The sequence below is a fragment of the Poecilia reticulata genome, chromosome 11 (genome assembly GCF_904066995.2).
Source record: "Poecilia reticulata chromosome 11, P_reticulata-male-v2, whole genome shotgun sequence".
NCBI lineage: Eukaryota > Metazoa > Chordata > Actinopteri > Cyprinodontiformes > Poeciliidae > Poecilia > Poecilia reticulata.
In genome coordinates this window covers 26,199,736-26,218,987 of record NC_088840.1, presented here as the reverse complement: position 1 = coordinate 26,218,987, position 19,252 = coordinate 26,199,736, and the positions used below count along the sequence as shown (strand labels likewise).

The 19,252-nt window shown below is 34.2% G+C and overlaps 1 protein-coding gene across 1 annotated transcript; it reads left to right on the top strand.

Annotated features, from left to right (window-relative positions):
• The first annotated feature begins 933 nt into the window (after positions 1 to 933).
• On the top strand, positions 934 to 14,559 carry LOC103472945 (class I histocompatibility antigen, F10 alpha chain). The gene is made up of 8 exons (XM_081612991.1): positions 934 to 1,072; positions 2,340 to 2,600; positions 9,994 to 10,272; positions 10,475 to 10,777; positions 11,263 to 11,358; positions 12,390 to 12,407; positions 12,552 to 12,624; positions 13,823 to 14,559. The coding sequence occupies exons 1-7, from the start codon at positions 982 to 984 to the stop codon at positions 12,602 to 12,604; spliced, it is 1,101 nt and encodes a 366-aa protein (XP_081469117.1). The 5' UTR covers positions 934 to 981; the 3' UTR covers positions 12,605 to 12,624; positions 13,823 to 14,559.
• Positions 14,560 to 19,252: the final 4,693 nt, after the last annotated feature.

Below are 19,252 nucleotides of genomic sequence, written 5' to 3'. Positions count from 1 at the left end.
CCATTGTTTTGCTAGTAAGGATTTTCCAGCATCTAGTAGATTTAGTTTTATCTGTTCACGTTTACACAGAAGTTTATGTGAATCATGAATCAGGAAACCAATTTTACGTAAACATTATTACTTTGTAATAAAGTTGCATGATTCTTATTTCAAAGATTAAGCCACGCAAGTCTAAACGCGCACAGTGAAATTGCAAATGGCTCAAATGCTTCATTGTTTTATTTGGTGGTATAATTACACTGAAGTGAACGACTTTAATTCATATTTTATAAATTTTACTGTGAAATGTAAGGTTTTGTGAATGAATAAAAAATTAAATAATAGAAAAATGATAAAGTCAGTTAACTGAAGCCAAAGCATCCTTTATTCTGAAGGGTTTCCTCCAAATTAAGATTCAAACATTTATGATGTAAAACCAAACCTGTGTTTTTCTTAAGCGCTTTTATTGATAAACTCGTGAGGTCTGCCTATATTATTGACTTTGAACTCTAAAAACGAAGAAAAAAAAAGACTTTGAACGTTGTTAGTAGAAAAGCTCGAACCACTAGAGGGCGCACCTCACCACAGAAACCTGCTGTGCTCAAAAATGAAGGCGGTGATAATCACAGAGTATTTAATAGGCCAAATATTAAAATATTCTAATTCGTCAAATAAAACTAGAAATGAATTCTCTCTTGTTTTACCAGGAAACTGAGACTAAAATGCAACTGAATGTTCTGTCAGTGTTGGAACTAAATGGCAGTAAAATCCACAAATATCATGAGAGAACAGAACCATCAAAACGCGTCATTGTCTGACGTCACCCGACGCAAAACGCAGCAATAGCTTCAGTTTCGATGAGAACCCCAACAGGGAAATTTAACCTGGATATAGGTGACGTTGACAGACAGATGTTTTTTCTCATTGGTCCATATTCCCGTTGACGCCCCTTTTGGACTCTAGATGAGCGAAACGCCCTGGAACTGGAAGCTCAGTCTGTGAATGTGGAGAACCGAGTTGGACCGCAGCTCGATGGACAAGATGCTCAAGTTTGTGTTTTTGCTTCTTGTGGGAATCCACAGCACTGAAGCTGGTGAGTTAGAAACATATTTTTATTTTTGTCTTGTTTGACTTGAATGGGTTAAATTATTATGTATGTGACAGTGTATAAATGTAGTAAAGTTCTGGTTTAATTTGTAATAACCAAACAATAAGCTAAGTTTAAAAAAATGTCCCAAACACATATTTTTTCTAGTTGATTTAGAAAAAAGAAAGAAAAGATGTTTTCTCTTTACGTCCTTTACTATTTAGTAGACCGTCCATTTTGTCCAAAATGATGCAAGGAAGTCGGAAATACATTAACTTGGAGGGAAAAAAAAAATGTGATCATTGCACCTTATATGATGTCGTACAATTTGTATTTTATTTGCTTATTTATATCAACAGTGACAAAGATTTTCTTTCCGTTTCAAGATCAATCAATCTAATTTTATTTGTATAGTTTCAGCAGGAAGGCATTTCAAAGGGCTTCACATAATTAAAATAAAAACAGCAGGTGACATTAAATAAACAGTGAGAAAGAGATCAACTCAGAAAACATACTTAATAAAGTCCAAGTTGAATGTGACGCTAATTTGTAACAGTGTTATTGTTATTTTTAGAGAATTTTAGCGTTTGACTGAAGATCCACATGTTAATCAAACTCCAGTTTATTTAAAAATGCAATACAGACATTTGAGTTGCTTTAATTTAAACATGAGAGGCCAGAAAGGATTAGATATACAGAAAATATGTTGTAGATTTTGGTCTGACCTCTGTATAAATAATATAACTTTTAGTTTTTATTTTAGCATTTAAAATGTCTCAGTTTGCATCTAGATTATTCCAAATAAAAATACGATTTAGGATGTGCAAACTTAAATATTAGATGAAACACCAGCTTCAAAAAATAATAATAAAAGAAGCCAAAAAAATAAAAACCTCTGAAATAGATGTTTTTAAATTTTAAATTATAATTAAACAGTGGAACCATTTAGTGGTACACTTATATGCAACATATTTATTTATCCTAATTTAAATATCTTTTCTTTATTTTATGTAGGTCTATAATTATAATAAAGAAACACAAAGCAAAGCTGTTTAAAATAATAATGGTATAAAACTGGATGTTATAAATATTTGACTCAAAATGTTTTGTGTTTATTAAATATCTAAAATCTTTCTGAATATTTTTTTATATTAAGATTGTTTGTCATTATTATAATAGATAAAGTTTTTGTTTGATTTGTTTAACTTGTAGAAAATGTTTAATTATTTTGTTGATTCATAAATTCTTAAATCACATTGTTTTTGTTTTTCAGTGTCTCACTCTCTGAAGTATTTCTACACTGCATCCTCTCAAGTCCCAAACTTCCCAGAGTTTGTGATTGTTGGGTTGGTTGATGATGTTCAGATGTATTACTATGACAGCAACACACAGAAAGCAGAGCCAACACAGGACTGGGCGAAACTTGCAGCAGATCCACAGTACTCGGAGAGGAACACTCAAAGAGCTCAGGGTACCCAGCAGACCTTCAAAGCCAACATTGAAATTGCGAAGCAGCGCTTCAACCAAACTGGAGGTTTGTGTTGATTTCACAATTTATTGATCATTTTTGTTGTTGCTTATGGGAAGTAGGACACACACACACACACACACACACACACACACACACACACACACACACACACACACACACACACACACACACACACACACACACACACACACACACACACAAAAGAACCTGATATGTCGAGACTTTTTGAGAATATAAATTAAAATTAAATTAACTTTGATTGATGAAACATTTATTTTGCTAACTAATACAATCACTTATATTAACCTACATTAATTAACAAATAAGTAAAATAAATTATTTAGAAGATCCAAACTGAGAAATGGAGAGTTTAAAACAACAACAGTTATATCATTGTTATGGAAGTTACTAATGATAATGAACATTATGCATATTTTCAACCATTTTCAACATTATGTTGAACCAAAGCGTTTTCATTGTATTTACCTCTAATGAAGCTCTTCTTCTGAGTTACCAGGTTTAAAATGGTTAAAATGCCCTGAAAAACTAAACCAGGTTTCACCACATAGTGGGTTTTATGCTCCAGGGCTCCAGCTGTGTTCGCTGCACGATGAAACATCTTCACACAAAATGTCTCAGAAGTTATTTAAATTAATTTATACAACATTTATAAGAATCCCACCCAGTTTCTATTCTTCCTCTTTCTTGGGAAGATTTGTTGAGCCTTTTCTTTCCTTCATTTTTAAAACGTTTATGGTCAAAACAACGTCAGGAGTTTTATCCATAAATGAATGGAAATCAAAGATATAAATGGATATAAAAAGTCATGATATAAAAGAATGTGTGAACATTTGGTTCTATAAATTTTAGTTCTAGGAAAACAAATCGTTTCACTGACATGAAATGTTCAGAATCTGATGCTGTAGTGAAGTTTGATGTTTTCTTCCGTTTTAACTGATAAAAACAGGAAACAGTAACAATGTTCTCAGCATTTAGACTCTGTGGGATGTTTTAAAAAATGTTTTTAAAACGAATGCCGTTAGTTTTTTATGAAAACCTCCATACAGAGAGACATGAATGAGGAACAGAGGAGGAATCCTGAGTAAAGAGATGTGGATCCAACCAGAACAGATCAGTGGTTTTAAAAAAATAAAAATAAGATTTAAAAAAAAGCAGAGAAACTTCAGAGAAAATTTGATGTTTCCTTCATTTAATTTAAACTCTGATAAAAACAAAAACAGTTTTTCCAGCTTTTAGACAGTTTGGGTTGTTTAAATATTTACTGAATAAAAGAATCTGAGACAGTTTTTGTTGAAGACCTCGCAGCGTCTCCATACACACCAACATGAACGAGAAAGAAACCCTGAAGAAGGAAACACCTGGGTCCAGTCAGAACCAGAACCGATCAGATCAGCGGTTTTATCCTCTCTGGTTCCTCCAGACGCTGCACCGTCAGCTCTGTGTCCTCAGAGGAAACGAGTTTAAATCAGTTAACAGACAGAACTTCAGTAAAAACGACCCAATCGGACCGAGCAGAACTTTACTGAACAGAACCCGGTTTGTTTGGTCCATAAATAAAAAGTGAAACTACAGATTAGATTAAATCAGGTTAAAATGACTGATGGCTGTCAGGAATATCAATTATCTGATTATTGGTGAATTATTGATCATTAAATATCTATTTATAGTTAAATGACATCAGATAGAAATATAATCTTTACTCTAATTAATAAAACATCCTGAATTGTTTAAATATTTGTTTAGAAGAATAAAACAACGATCAGATAAATCCATTAATGATCCAAATAAAACCTAAAATCTGATATTTATTGATTTTCTGTTTCCTGAAAACCTTCAGACTTCACAAAGTTTCCCTTCAGGAAAAAGTTCTGCTGCTCTTAATGTGAGCAGCGCTAACGGACCTGCTGGTTCCTGCTGCGGCCGCTCCGACCCGGAAACGCTGCCGACCCTCATGGGTTTCCATGGCAACCTTTAACCAAACTGGAGAAAAACCTCATTGGTGGAAAGAAAGGTCCAAATCTGTTCTGGTTCTGTTTCAGTTCAGAGATGTAGAAACTGCAGCCGAGAGGCAACACGACCCGGTTAAAGCCCGGTTCAGTCTCAGCTTTCAGAGGGAAGCAGAACTTTGAGCCGCTGGAACCAGATTCTGCTCCAGAACCAGATTCTGCTCCAGAACCAGCAGATCAGATGAAACTCTGGTAGAATCAGTCAAACTGACTTTATTTGGACATTTTTCACTGTAAAATGCAACAACTAAATTTTATTAGCTGTAATGTTAAAGGTTCTGGTTCATATAAAAAAGGTGAAAATATTTGAACATCTATCTGATCTACATCTATCTGATCTACATCTATCTGATCTACATCTATCTGATCTACATCTATCTGATCTACATCTATCTGATCTACATCTATCTGATCTACATCTATCTGATCTACATCTATCTGATCTACATCTATCTGATCTACATCTATCTGATCTACATCTATCTGATCTACATCTATCTGCTCTACATCTATCTGATCTACATCTATCTGATCTACATCTATCTGATCTACATCTATCTGATCTACATCTATCTGATCTACATCTATCTGATCTACATCTATCTGATCTACATCTATCTGATCTACATCTATCTGCTCTACATCTATCTGATCTACATCTATCTGATCTACATCTATCTGCTCTACATCTATCTGATCTACATCTATCTGATCTACATCTATCTGATCTACATCTATCTGATCTACATCTATCTGATCTACATCTATCTGATCTACATCTATCTGATCTACATCTATCTGATCTACATCTATCTGATCTACATCTATCTGATCTACATCTATCTGCTCGTATTTGTCTCCTTCAGGAAACATTTAGCTAAAACTAATCATGTTGATCTAAAAACAACCCAGTAAACCAGGTATTTTATTCAAACTATAATTCAAGACAAAGAGGACTTTGCATTTTGATTGATAAAAATATACAAGTAACACAACATAAAACTATTGTGGATCCTGAAGGTCCGTTTTTAATAATCAATATATTTATGTCCAATCAGACACTAACAATAGTCAATGTTTATGGTCCAAACACAGATTTTCCATTATTTTTTCAAAATTTCTTTACAATTCTTTCTGAATTGTCAGATTCTCACATAATAATAGGTTTGGACTTTAATACAGTATTAAACCATCTCTTGAAAAGAAAACAAAATCTAATTATACAGAAATCTAATCATCAGAAATAATGAAACAATATGTGTGTGAATTTGGCCTCAGTGATGATTACATCCCGTCTCCAAAGAATTTACCTTTTTCTCTCCTTATCATTCATATTCACAGATGGATCTGTTTCTAATAAGCAATTCCCTAATGGGAAACACAACAAAAACTAAAATACACTGGATTGTGATCACTGATCATGTTCCAATATCCATCTCTCTGATTGTAGAAAAACAATCCCAGGTCTTTTAGTAAATGGCTCCTAATCTATCACTATTGGAAAACCAAGGATTTGACAAGTATCTGAAACAGGAATGGGCGTCGAGATAAAAGAGTCAGGAAATACTGCGACGTCATTTATATGGGAAAACAGGGAAAAACTGCATGAAGAGGCAGAATCACAGCATCTGGAGTCCATAAGAAAAGAGAAGAGAGAGAAAAACAAACTCAGCTGGAGACAGAAATCAGGAATTTAGAGGAAATAAACATTTTAACAGAACAAACTGAAGACAAAATACGTCTAAGCTGAGATATGAACTAAATACGCTTGTAAACAAGGGAGCAAATTTTTTATTACGGAAACTTAAACAAGATAATTTTCAGTGTCGTAATAAATCTGGTAAATATTTGGCCAATCAGCTGAAGTAGAACAAAGAGACAAATATTATTTCTGTTATTAAAGATTCAGCAGGGAAAGCGACCAGCTGCTACAAGAAATAAATGATGTTTCTCCAGATTTTCATACCAAATTGTATTCTGGAGAAAATAATCCTTCCCAAGAAGAAATTAACTCTTTTTTTAAACAATATCAATCTACCGCATTCGACAGATGAACAGATTGTTCTGCTTGAAGCTCCATTGACAGGAAAAGAATCAACCAATGCAACACACTTTCTGCCAAACAATGAAGCACCAGGACCGGACGGCTTTCCAGCTGATTCCCATTAACATTTTAGGGATATGCTTAATCCAGCATATCTAAAATTAATACAAGAAATAAAAGAAAATGGTATTATTCCTCAAAAAATGTAAATACAGCTGCTGTTCCAGTTCTTCTTAAACCTGGCAAAGATCCTACGTCACGTCTAGCTGTCGCCTGCTCTCATCAATAAATACATGAAAATGATCACTGAGGCATTAAAAAGTCATTTCACCCTTAATTCATCCAGATCCAGCTGGTTTTATTAAAAATAGACACTCCTCACATAATATACGGAGATTGCTGAACTTAACGGCTTCAACACATAAACAGGACTCGGCCGTTGTAGCTTTAGATGCTGAAAATCTAAAGCTACCACCGTACCTTAATATGAGACTGGAAAGACAGGGTGCTGTCAAGGATGACACCCAGACTCTTTACCTGAGGGGAGGGAGAAACGGGACAGTTATCAATTACAAGACTGAAGCTTTTGATTTTGGCCAGAGTAGATTTGGTACCATTTCACTGTCCCCTCTGCCCGTCTCACCACCATGGGGAGCAGAGCTTTCAGTCGCTCTGCTCCCCAACTATGGAACTCATTACCACCATACCTTAGAAACATAAAGTCATTATCAAATTTTAAAACCGAACTCAAAACACACCTTTTTAGATCTGCCTTTTCCACATGACACAATTGGTTTGCCTGATTTTACATAGTTTTTATATAGATACATTGTTTTGTTTTATTTATTTTTGTCTACTTTTTAATTGTTACATTTTATTTGTTTCTGTCACAGTTTTTTACTATTGTACGGTGTCCTTGAGTGCCAGAAATGCGCCTTTGAAATAAAATGTACACACACAAAAAAAAGGGTTTTTGATAAAGAGAATTGGTTATTTTTGTTTTCAATATTAAGAATTTGGAGATTCTTTTATTAGCTGGATTAAGTGATTCTATAACATCACCAGCAGCGGCTGCCGCTACCAACAATATCATTTCAACGAACTTCATCTTGCAAAGAGGCACAAAGCAGGTTGTCCACTTTCTCCATCCTTGTTTTCCATTTTCATTGCAGCAGCAATTCGTCAAAATTCTCACATTAAAGGTTTTCCAATTAACCGCAACAGAACATGAAATTTGTTTAAATGCTGGCGATATCTTATTGCTATTGCAGGATCCGTATTCTTCATTGACTGAAACAATCAGAATGATTAATCGCTTCTCAAAAATATCTAATTGCTCAATAAATTGGAATAAATCTGCAGTTCTTCCTTTAAATAGTTTAAAATGGGATGAGACGATCCAAACTGTACCGATTCCTTTATGCACAACTCATATTACGTACCTTGGGGTTAAATTATCTCCTAAATTGTCAGATTTGTTTAATCTTAATTTCATTCCACTTCAAGAATCGATACTTGAAACGATGGATGAATCTACCACTTTCACCTGCTGGTAGAATAACGACTATTAAAATGAAAATACTTCCCCAAATTAATATTTTCTATGTCACCCATCCAACCAGCTAAACAACGGTTTACATCTTTAGATAGTATAATCTCCACATTTTATTGGAAAAACAAGCCACCAAGAATAAAACTATCAACTTTACAAAACTCAAAACAAAATGGAGGCACCACATTTTTATTATTGTGATTTAGCCAATCAGCTACATAATTAAGTGGATCCAAAAGCAGCAACACAATGATTTAAATGAATTAAAATAATCATTTTGTGTGAAAATGCAGCTATGTGATTCACCATTCAGTAGCCAAGCGATTCAGAAACATGGTTGCTTTAAATCACCAGCTGCTAAAGCCGCTTTCTCATCTGGGTGGAAATTTAATATTATCAACTCAACATTTACCACCTCAGAATATCCTCCACTTTGGAACAATCCACATCTTACAATAAATAAATAAAAACAACCTCTTTTTTAGCTTGTGTGTCTCTAAAGGCATTACACAATTTATCTCAAATTTATTTTGAAATAAATTCCTTTCATTTTCAGAATTGACTAAACAATATAAACTCGACAAAACACAATTTTTAGAATATCTCCAATTAAAATCTCTTATGGAAAGTAAATATGACCTGGAAAAACTCATTATAGAGCCTAAAACACAAAACTGCATAAAATCACATCTAGAAAGAACTCAATCGATCTGCAGACTGTTAAACAGGATCGACTCTATAATTTCCATACCTGCTTTAAAATGGCAAACAGATCTGAATATAAACCCAGACGGTGAATTCTGGGTTAACATTTGCAGTAAAACATCATATATTACAAACGCTTCAGATCATTCAATATAAAATACTTCACAGGATTCACTACACAAAGAATGCAGAAAATGGGTTTGACTCTGAATTGTGCAGAAATTGTTCACAAAATACCCCTGATACAAACTTTATGTTTATTCAAACCTGTTCAACAATTTGGGATGAAAGTAATTAAATTAGTTTCCAGTAGGCGCGGCTGTCTGATGCCATCATCACCTCATCATTCATGACGTCCCAAACACTAAACAGCGTCTTGTAGCTTTAACCGTTGATAAGAAAACTATTATTTTGAATTGGAAAACAAGGACCATCAGTTTGACACATTGGAAAAATTTACTCATTGAACACATTTCAATGGAAAATAAAATAGATTATTTTATGACTTTTACATCTTTAAATGACGTCATCTATGTATTATGATCATTGTTTCCACCAGGCTTTGCTGTTTTCTCCCCTTTTCAGCATCATTTCTCCAGACAGAGAGGAACTGGACCATCTGCGGACTCTTTTCCCCATAGTCTGTAAATATTGAGTTACTGATGGAGTTAGTGTTTGTTTTTCACTTTCATGGTCTGGTTTTCCTCAGTGAAAAAACCCTTACCAGAAACCTCACAGGTGTCTGTAACGTCTTATACCAAAACTTTGTATATGACTGCCATCAGGCATATCAGCTCAGTGTCTGTGTGAAGATGCTCCTTATGTAAAAAATTAGATTAACTTATTGAAAAGTTCACAGTGCCTATGTACATCTTCATTGCATGGAGCTACACTACCTTGGTCAGTGTAGATAAACTGCTGACAGTAAATCTGTATGTGAAGGTTCTGTTCAGATAATATCTTTTCTAACTTTTTATCAGTAGTTTCTTTTTCTCTATTAAGATGTCTGTATTATATGGATGACTGTTGTTTTGTGTTATTTAAACTGTTATCAAATGAGGAATAAACCTAATCTATTCAGTTCTTCCTTCTCTCTCTGTCTTTCAGGTGCTCATGTTGTTCAGTACATGTACGGCTGTGAGTGGGATGATGAGAGTCAACAGGTTACTGGTTATCGACAGTTTGGCTATGATGGAGAAGACTTCCTAACATTGAACATGGAGACAAACACATGGATTGCTCCACAACAACAGGCTGATATTACTAAAAACAAATGGAACAATAACACAGCTCAGCTGGAGAATGACAAGAACTACCTCAACCAGATTTGTCCTGAATGGCTGAAGAAGTATGTTGGCTATGGGAGAAGCTCTCTGATGAGAACAGGTATAATCACATATCCTGACTTTTTATGTAAACTGATTGAGTACCTTGTTTTACTAGATTTTGTCTTTACATTTTGGCTCAATGACTGAAGTCTGTGTATCTGAGGCTCATCTCCAGTTCTGACACATTAATATAATATTATTTTCATTCGTCATGAATTATAAACTGTTTATATTTGAACGTTGTGTGTTTCTGTCTCCAGTGCGTCCCTCGGTGTCTCTCCTCCAGAAGTCATCCTCCTCTCCAGTCAGCTGCCACGCTACAGGTTTCTATCCCAACAGAGCTGAAATGTTCTGGAGGAAAGATGGAGAGGAGATTCATGATGGTGTGGAGAAAGGAGAGATCCTCCCCAACAATGATGGGACCTTCCAGATGAGCGCTCACATCGATCTGTCATCTGTTCCAACTGAAGACTGGAGCAAGTATGAATGTGTGTTTCAGCTCTCTGGAGACAAGGAAGACATGACCAACAGACTGGAGAAAACAAGAATCTTGACCAATGAATGTATGTATTTATATAAATGTATGTATTTATAGATAAATACATGCTAATTGTAAAAGTATATCTGACTTGTTTGTGTTGTTAGATTTACTTTCTGTTTTAGGGCTCAGAATTAGAAGCAGTTTTTTTTTTTCAGGATTTTTTTTAGATGAATTTACTGTAGGATAAATGTTAAAGCAAGTGATTTGCTGCTAATACAATCTGCTCCAGTTGTTTATGTGTATTTTAAACAATACCAAATTCAACCAACCTTTCAAGTTAATTAATGTTCAGGTTTAAAAACAACTTTATGACATTTAAAAATAACTGTTAATTATTAATGAAATAACTTACATTTATAGTTACTGAAAGAAAATACATTGGAGCCCTGAAACCTGAACAAACACGATGATCTAAACAAAAACTTGGTCATGGTGTTTAGATGAAATGGCATAAAGAAACGGCATGATGAAATGGCATGATTGTGACCTGGTTTGTTTTCTCAACAGCAAATACCCCCAGTTTGATCATCCCTGTTGTTGCTGCTGTGGCTGTTCTTGGTCTCATTGCTGTGATTGGATTCATTATTTACAAGAAGAAGAACGGTGAGTTGGTCATTTTCTTTCTTTGTTTTTCTGTATTTTGATTGTTGAGCTTTAACAAGTGAGAAACAGTTTTTCTCACTGCTTAAACATTGAAGCTATATATCAACTTTAGACAGTGTCACACTGATGTTTAGCCATGATTTAGACCTACTTATTTATTTAAACCAGGCAATGCTTTCTAGTCTAGAAGTAATCTAAATTTAGATTTTGGGCCATGCATAAAAAATATGGAAGTGACAGAAAACTTAATCAAAAGATCAGCTTCATTTGAGTTAGTATGAAAGAATTTGATCCTTTTCTCAGATCTGATATTATTGTAATCAGGTCAAGTTTGCATAAAAAAGATCAGCATTTTCTTTAAGAACCAAAAAATTGAAAGTATAGTGGTAAAGATGATTATATTTGTACTGTACTTGAAGACGGGAACATGCATTTTAATCTAAATCGTCCTTAAACATTTGAACTGCACATCATGCTGTTCGTTGAATATGACCAGATATGAAGTTCCATTAGTTTTCTTAAAAATGCAAATGTCAGTTAATCAGCATCATAATTTCCAAACAGAGCTCCTCTGTGTCTGAGTTTGTTTGTAACACAGATTATTCAGAGCTCATAGTATATCTGAGGCAGATCAGAAACTGATTATTTCTAATTGTAAAAAACTGTTCTCAATTCACACACAACAAGAATAAAATCAGAGTAAATCTGCTAAACTAATAGATTAATAGTCAAATTAATGTCATTCTATAGTATTAGTGGTAGGAGACAGTAGTTGAGGAATAGTGAGTTTCACAGGTTATTTTTTGTCTTTAATTATAATAAAATCTGATGATGTCAGCTAAAACCAGTTCTGGATGTCAAAAATTTATCATATTAGAACAAAATGTCAACCAAATTTAGCCTAGAAGACTGAATTATTTGGATGCTTGTTCATCTAAAATGCTCGTTGGGTTGTTGTATCTGTAGAGAATGGCAGAATTGAAAGGACTTTTTAAGGCAAAATCTAAAGTTGTTTTTTCTATTCGTTTCAGCCAAGCGTCCACCATCTCGTAAGTAAAGCCTCTCACTATTTAATCTGTTTTTATCTTGAGCTCTGTAATTTCTTAAGAAAAAATCTATTTTATGGATATTTTCTGTACATTTTACATAGGTTTATAGCAGAACATTTATTGACATGCTTTCTGACATTGCAGCTGTGGTGAACGGTCAGCCTCCAGAGGAAACCCAATTTCTGCCACAAGCTTGAAAAAGCAGAAACAAACACAAGTGAGTGAGTCGCTGAATGTTGAATAAAGCTTATTTTATTAAACATAAGACCTTTATGTAAAAAAAACTTTTCTTCACCTGTAAAAGTCGGAGAAATATTTTAAAAAAGAAGAAAATATGGTTTGACAGTTTGCAATTGGACATTTATTATCATGCAACATTTGTTAAATGGTTATTATTAAAATATTCTCCAAATTTTCTTAAATCTCAACTTTTGGAGGATGGCTATGCAGTTTTACTTTGTGCAAAGGATCGTAAATATGACCAAACTATTTGCTAACTGGACATTTTGACTTTGTAAAACATACATAAAAAGACACTTATTGTTGTCAGTAGAATGTTTTTATGGATCATATGGAATAACTCAATGTTGATAAAAACTTATTTGAAATTTCTATTTCCAAAGCAAAACTATTCTGTAGTGTAATTATAGAAATTATTCATCAGTTAAAAGAGAGAAATTACCTTTCTTAAACTGTTGCAGTGGTGTAAATGGAAAAGGACACAACTATAACTATGTCAGTTTAAACAATAGAGAGGATTATAAAACTGATCAAAGAAGCTTTAACATGGAGCTTCAAAAGGTGTGGTTGGATTTTAATTAACTTAAAACAGAAACTCAAAGCAATCCCCTTACAGCACAAAAAGCAGAATAAAAGGAAATGAATAGAAACAATTTAAATTTAAGACAAATTTTCAGATGGTCCAGAATTATCAGTATAAGATAATCAGCACAGAGCAAAGGATGCCAAGAGGTTTACATAAAAGGCAGACAAAACCAAAGACCCAACAAATTATAGGGGACTGAAGTCGGCACGTTTGGAAAATTTGTTAAGCTCACCTCTCCAGCAGTAAGGGCAACTAAGAATATTTATAAGAATTCATTTATCACCAAATGGAATAATATTAATTGTTTATCATTAATTAGATTTGAAGTTGAGTCTGTTGTTGGAGTGAAGGTTTGTAATTTTGTTGTATATTTTGTGTTTTTAGCCTCTATTATTTTTTCAATTCTGTCTTTGAATTTATTTTTTATATAATTAGCAATTTACTCTTAAACAGAGAAGTTTTGACTTCATCACAACTTTTGGTTTCTGTTCATTTCAAAGGATATAATTTGGTTTACCTTGTTTTATTAAATGTACAAAATTCCAGTACTTTCTTCTTGACTGAATCTTGTGTCTTTCTGTTTCTGTAGGTTCATCAGTTTTCACTGACCAAGAAATGGCACCACTTTCTCTTTTTTTGGTTAAATTGTATTTCATGTAATATTGGACATCTATACATGAACTCGTTCAAATGCTGTTAAATCAAATGGGAGTCATCATACTATTTTTATTATCTGGAAAAACATTGATAATCATTTTTTAAATAATTTCAACAAAGCTTAACTTTTCAGTCAACAGTTCTGACAATTGGAGTTTATATCTGCAAACATTTTATCTCTGGAGATGTTGGCTACTGTGCCAGGGAGTATAATATATTATGTTCATGTGTGTTAAACCTTTTCTTATCCAAAAAACTATCAACACATTAATCATTCTGGCTGTAATATAGTTACAGGGTTACATTTTGCCTAAGTGATGATTACAATTGATTTCTAGATGTGGCAAAATTCACCTGATTCTCATAAATATTTTGGTTTTGAGTAAATATTGTTTCTATAATCACTGTCAGCTTAGTTTCTATTGCTTATTTGATCTGTCTTAAGTTTTATTTTTATTTTAATTAAAACAACTTTAAAAGGGTTTTCTTCAGTTGTTTCTATCTAATGTAGACAGTAAAATATTCTGTAAAGATTTTTTTCTGGTTTATAGACATTATCTGGGGATGAATTTCTTATGTTGAGTTTGGTAAATTGGTGTTATGTTGAATCTGTCCTTGTAAATTTGGTTTGATTTTAAATAAATTTTCACTTAATCCAACATTTCTTTATATTAAGTTGCAACTTAACATCAGAGACAAGAGTTTCAAATGCTGTTCATCAATTATATAAACGACCCAGAGAACCTGATCTAAAGATACCTTTATGGCATTCTTTAACAGTATTCTTCAGTCAGCGTAGTATAATATCTTTTTATTTGACCTTTTCCTGTTAATTTTTGCTCACGTTAGAGGTGAATATTATGTTTCTCTCAGGCATACATTGTATTGCACAATTAAGTAAATATGTTATCTTCAGTTATAAAAATGCTGTATGTGTATCACGCAACTTAAAAGAAATTTGACTTCGTAATATAACACCTTGAAATTGGGCCTCTGTCTCTTTAAGAAGCTCCCACTCTTTCAGACACTATGCCTTCATCATGTCTTCTTGGCAGTGCTTTTCATTATGCCATTTACAACCATTCTTAGGAGCTTTGGACTGAGAAGTAGTTTGCATGATAAATTCAGCGAACGCATAGTTCCACCGGGTGTTTGCTTATTGCTGCTGCTACTCTGCTCTGTTGGGCAGAAGCTCACATATTGAAGCACACAGACCTGTGAGATTCATGTCCCATATGAAAGGTAGAGTAAACCTTTTGCATGTGGACTTTTCATGTCCACGTTTGTAACCCTACAAAGTAAACACTAACCAGAAGTTATTTTGCCATACATCTAGAGTGGAAAGCAGATGTACTTCCAAACTTGTGATGAGAATGGGGGGCTGCTGTCCGACAGGATCTCCTGAAGTTGAAAAACATGTTTAATAAGTAGTTGAGAAATCTGGGAAGTTTTCTGAAAGGAATGACATGGCAAGACTTATAAAAACGATCAATAGTAGTGAAGATGGCGGACATACCTCTCGAAACGGGACGTCCGGTAACAAAATCTATAGAAATGTGCAACCAGGGACTTTTGGGTATGGGTAAAAGTTGGAGATTGGAGAAAGCCGGCTGGTGGCTGATGAGATGGTTTGTTTCTGGCACAGATGGGTCAGACGAGTACATATTCTTTTACATCTTTGTGTAAAGAAGGCCACCGGAAGCAGAAGCACTGTAATCTCTTTACACTGTAAAGAGTCACAGTATTCTTTCAAAAGAATGGCTGTTGGTTTGTATCAGTTTGGTGGGTTTTCTATTAATATGCATCTATCATGATTGTTCCTATTCCTATATTGATATAGAATATACATATATCTCTCTATCTTGAGAGATACATACTCACATGTGCACACTTACTAGAAGGAAACAAACACACCCAGTATAACACTTGCATTTTTGTGTTCCAAGCACGAGCAGAAAATTATTTGCAAGCGAGCGGAGAGGATTGTAAGTGGAGATTTGATCCTATCCCGACCCCACTAAGAGACAAGGGTGTAAAGAAAATGGATGGATGGATGGATGGATGGATGGATGGATGGATGGATGGATGGATGGATGGATGGATGGATGGATGGATGGATGGATGGATGGATGGATGGATGGATGGATGGATGGATGGATGGATGGATGGATGGATGGATGGATGGATGGATTTGATCCGAGCAGAGACAAGTTTTGAGCGCTAGGAGAAAGGTTTGAAAAAGCAAAGAGAGTGTTTGAAAGAGAGCCAGGGCCTCATGCATAAAGCGTACGCACAGAAAATGTGCGCCGCCATATTTTACGCCAAGTCAGCATGTATATAAATTAACTTTGCTTCAATATATGCATACTTTTTTGTTGCCGTGAAAATGGGCTGCAGCCACTCTGTGAACATTACAAAGCATTAACACTCGACTAAATATACTGAAATCTGACTACATTCAGTGTTATTTGGACCAGGAAGGAAGCATCAAACCGGATGTTTTTTTCATGATTTTTATTGTTTAAATGTAAACAATGAAACGGAATCACATTTATCCTCAGACAATAACATAACATGCAGACAAATTTTAAAAAATAAAAAGTTGTAAAAACCTCACTCGAATGTAAATGGTAGTATTACCCAGTTTTTGTCTCAAAGATGTAACGCATCAGTCTGTGCGCCAAAGCGCATGAAATGCATCGACACTGTAAACCCTAACAAGTTCACAGAACCCCACAATATGGAACCTCATAATTTTTGATACAAATGGAGCCCCATAATAAATGACTGATTCAGTCTTGATTCTTGGATTGGTAACTGGTTAAACTGAACTGGACTATTATTACTGGTGTGGGATCTTTATCAGCACGTGGACATTTTTGTAATGAATTTAATAAACTTATTTGGAAATATTTATAGTTGATTGAAGATTAAACCAGCTATTTGATGGTAGTTTATTCTGTATAAATAATTTTTCCAACTACAGTATCTTTCGCTCTACTTTTCTGTCTCTACTGTGTTAAATAAACCCTGATCCTCCCCGAGTTTTATCGTTAGGTTTTCTGATAAACAGCCCTTTATTTTAAATATTAATTCCTCATTTTAATATGAGTGCAGCATCATAAATCCTACACTAGACTGCACCTTCATAGGTAAATGTAATTCCATATGTCAACTAACATTGAGATAAATATGAATAAATGTTCTTTAGTGTGTCCTTATTAATTTAACAATGAGTGTACATGGGGAACTTTGTTTTTGTTCTCAGGCCTGTAACCAGTACATTGTTTAAATATTTCAATGTCTTTCAGAACTTTTCACATGTTTATCATCTTTCTAACCGGCACCTTCCTCACTTTTATTTTTGTGTTTTTCAGCCGTTGCTCTGCAGTTTGACCAAAAGCTGACTCTTGAGGACTGCAGTAAAACTGTCAAAGTGGCTTCATTACACGCCAGAATGAGAGGAAAACATCACAAGGAATCAAAGTGACGCCAACCAGAGTGAAACTGGGGTTACCACAACTTGTACTGTTTCTCTGGTTCATTCAGTACAAAGCTTAACCTCATGGACTCTGTTCTTCTGTGGACAATAGATTGTTGTTCTGACAGTCAAAAAGGAGTTAAATGTGCTTAAAGATCTGTCCCTCTTTTCTTAAATAAAATGTTATATCAATGCCATCTTGTCATTTTTAACTTTTGTACACACAGTTTTGGTAATATGTGACTGTAAGATATGTTTAGATGTCACATACCCATGATATTCATCATCTGCCAATAAAATAGTGTTTAACACCAGTGAAGCAACTTCTACTGATCCAGTCCTATCAGACCAAAAAATTGACATAAATCTCAAGCTTTTATTCAATATAAAATTAACCCAAATCTGCATGTAGATCCACATTCAGTTCATGGTTGAATCAACATTGATATAGTGTCAGTTATGGATGAAACCCGAGCATTGATTCAACATGTAAGTCACCAACCACTTTCAATTTAGTTTCAATGTTAGCGTTCAACGTAGATTCAATGTCTCTGCCTGACATTGTTTTAATGTTGTTTGTTTCACTCATATTGGGCTATCTGGGGAGCATCTTTCTTTCCCTCCATTGCTTACGTTTGTGTCCCTGGTGTTAAACATGAGACATAACTCCCCAAGAAAAAAGAGGAAAGCAACAATATATGTTTTACAACATAAAATGACAAATGTATAGTAACACACAGTGACTTGGATAAGTAACTAATCTTATTATTGGGTTTTAAATAGTAACATATTTAGTCATTACTGAAACAAGGGGTCAGATTAGAGTAACACTTTATGACCCCATTGTTTCTGCTCAAGCTATTTACGGATCTGTCAATTTCCGATATGTGTCCCCCCCAATGATAAACTTGTTTCTACACCGTTGCAAGACTTTTAAGCTCGAAACACACAGTACCCAAGGAAAGTAAATATTTATTTTTTTCTTTTGGAAAGTCATGGAAAAAAATAATTATGACCTTGAGTGAAATAAAATCTATGATGTTCTGGCTTCCTTGTAGAGATTTAATTTTAATATCTAAGTTTTAAATATTTGAATAAAGACTCATTCCACATGATTTAACTTGGCTGCCTTTGGATAGATCCAGAGATCCAGGCATTTTCTAAGCAGTAAAATAGAAAAGGATCCATACACAAAAAAGTGGGACTTACAAATTCTTCTCTCAAAATCTTCCATATATTCATGCAGTTTTTCTGTCCAGCAGGCAACCTGCACCTCTGAGCTACTTCTCTCTGGAACCACAAGACTCACCCCCCAGGAGAACAGCTTGTCCTGTTATGGGCCAACATTCACAAAAACTCCTTAGACTAAAAGTAGTTCCTAGTTACGTAATTTTAGGAAATTTCTTAGAATGTGTTAAATTCTAAGATTATTCTTACAATTTTCCTCAGTAACATTAGTTATTCACAAAACTACCTCAAGCCTTAAGATTGCTCCTAAAGTGATTTTTGGAATAGTGAGACAGATTTTTATGAAAAAACATTAAAATAAAACTCCTCTGCCTTCTCCAAGTGCTAACCACAGAAATACACAACTTGGTCAGAAACAATAAGAGCCAAATGGTCTTATCGTTGTCAATCTTCTGGTGTACACGCTGCTAACTCTTGCCCCCTTGCTTTCTGCCATATATATAAATAATTCATGAATTTCAAACATTTAAGAGATATTGACTCCATATTGTCTTATGTAGCATTTTATTATCACTGACAAATTTTAATTATGTTCATTAGACACATCCTTTAGCAACTGGATATGAATAAAACACAGAGCACTTTAGTTTCTGAGACCACTCCATGTTCCGTGTTGATGATGTTTAGAATTTG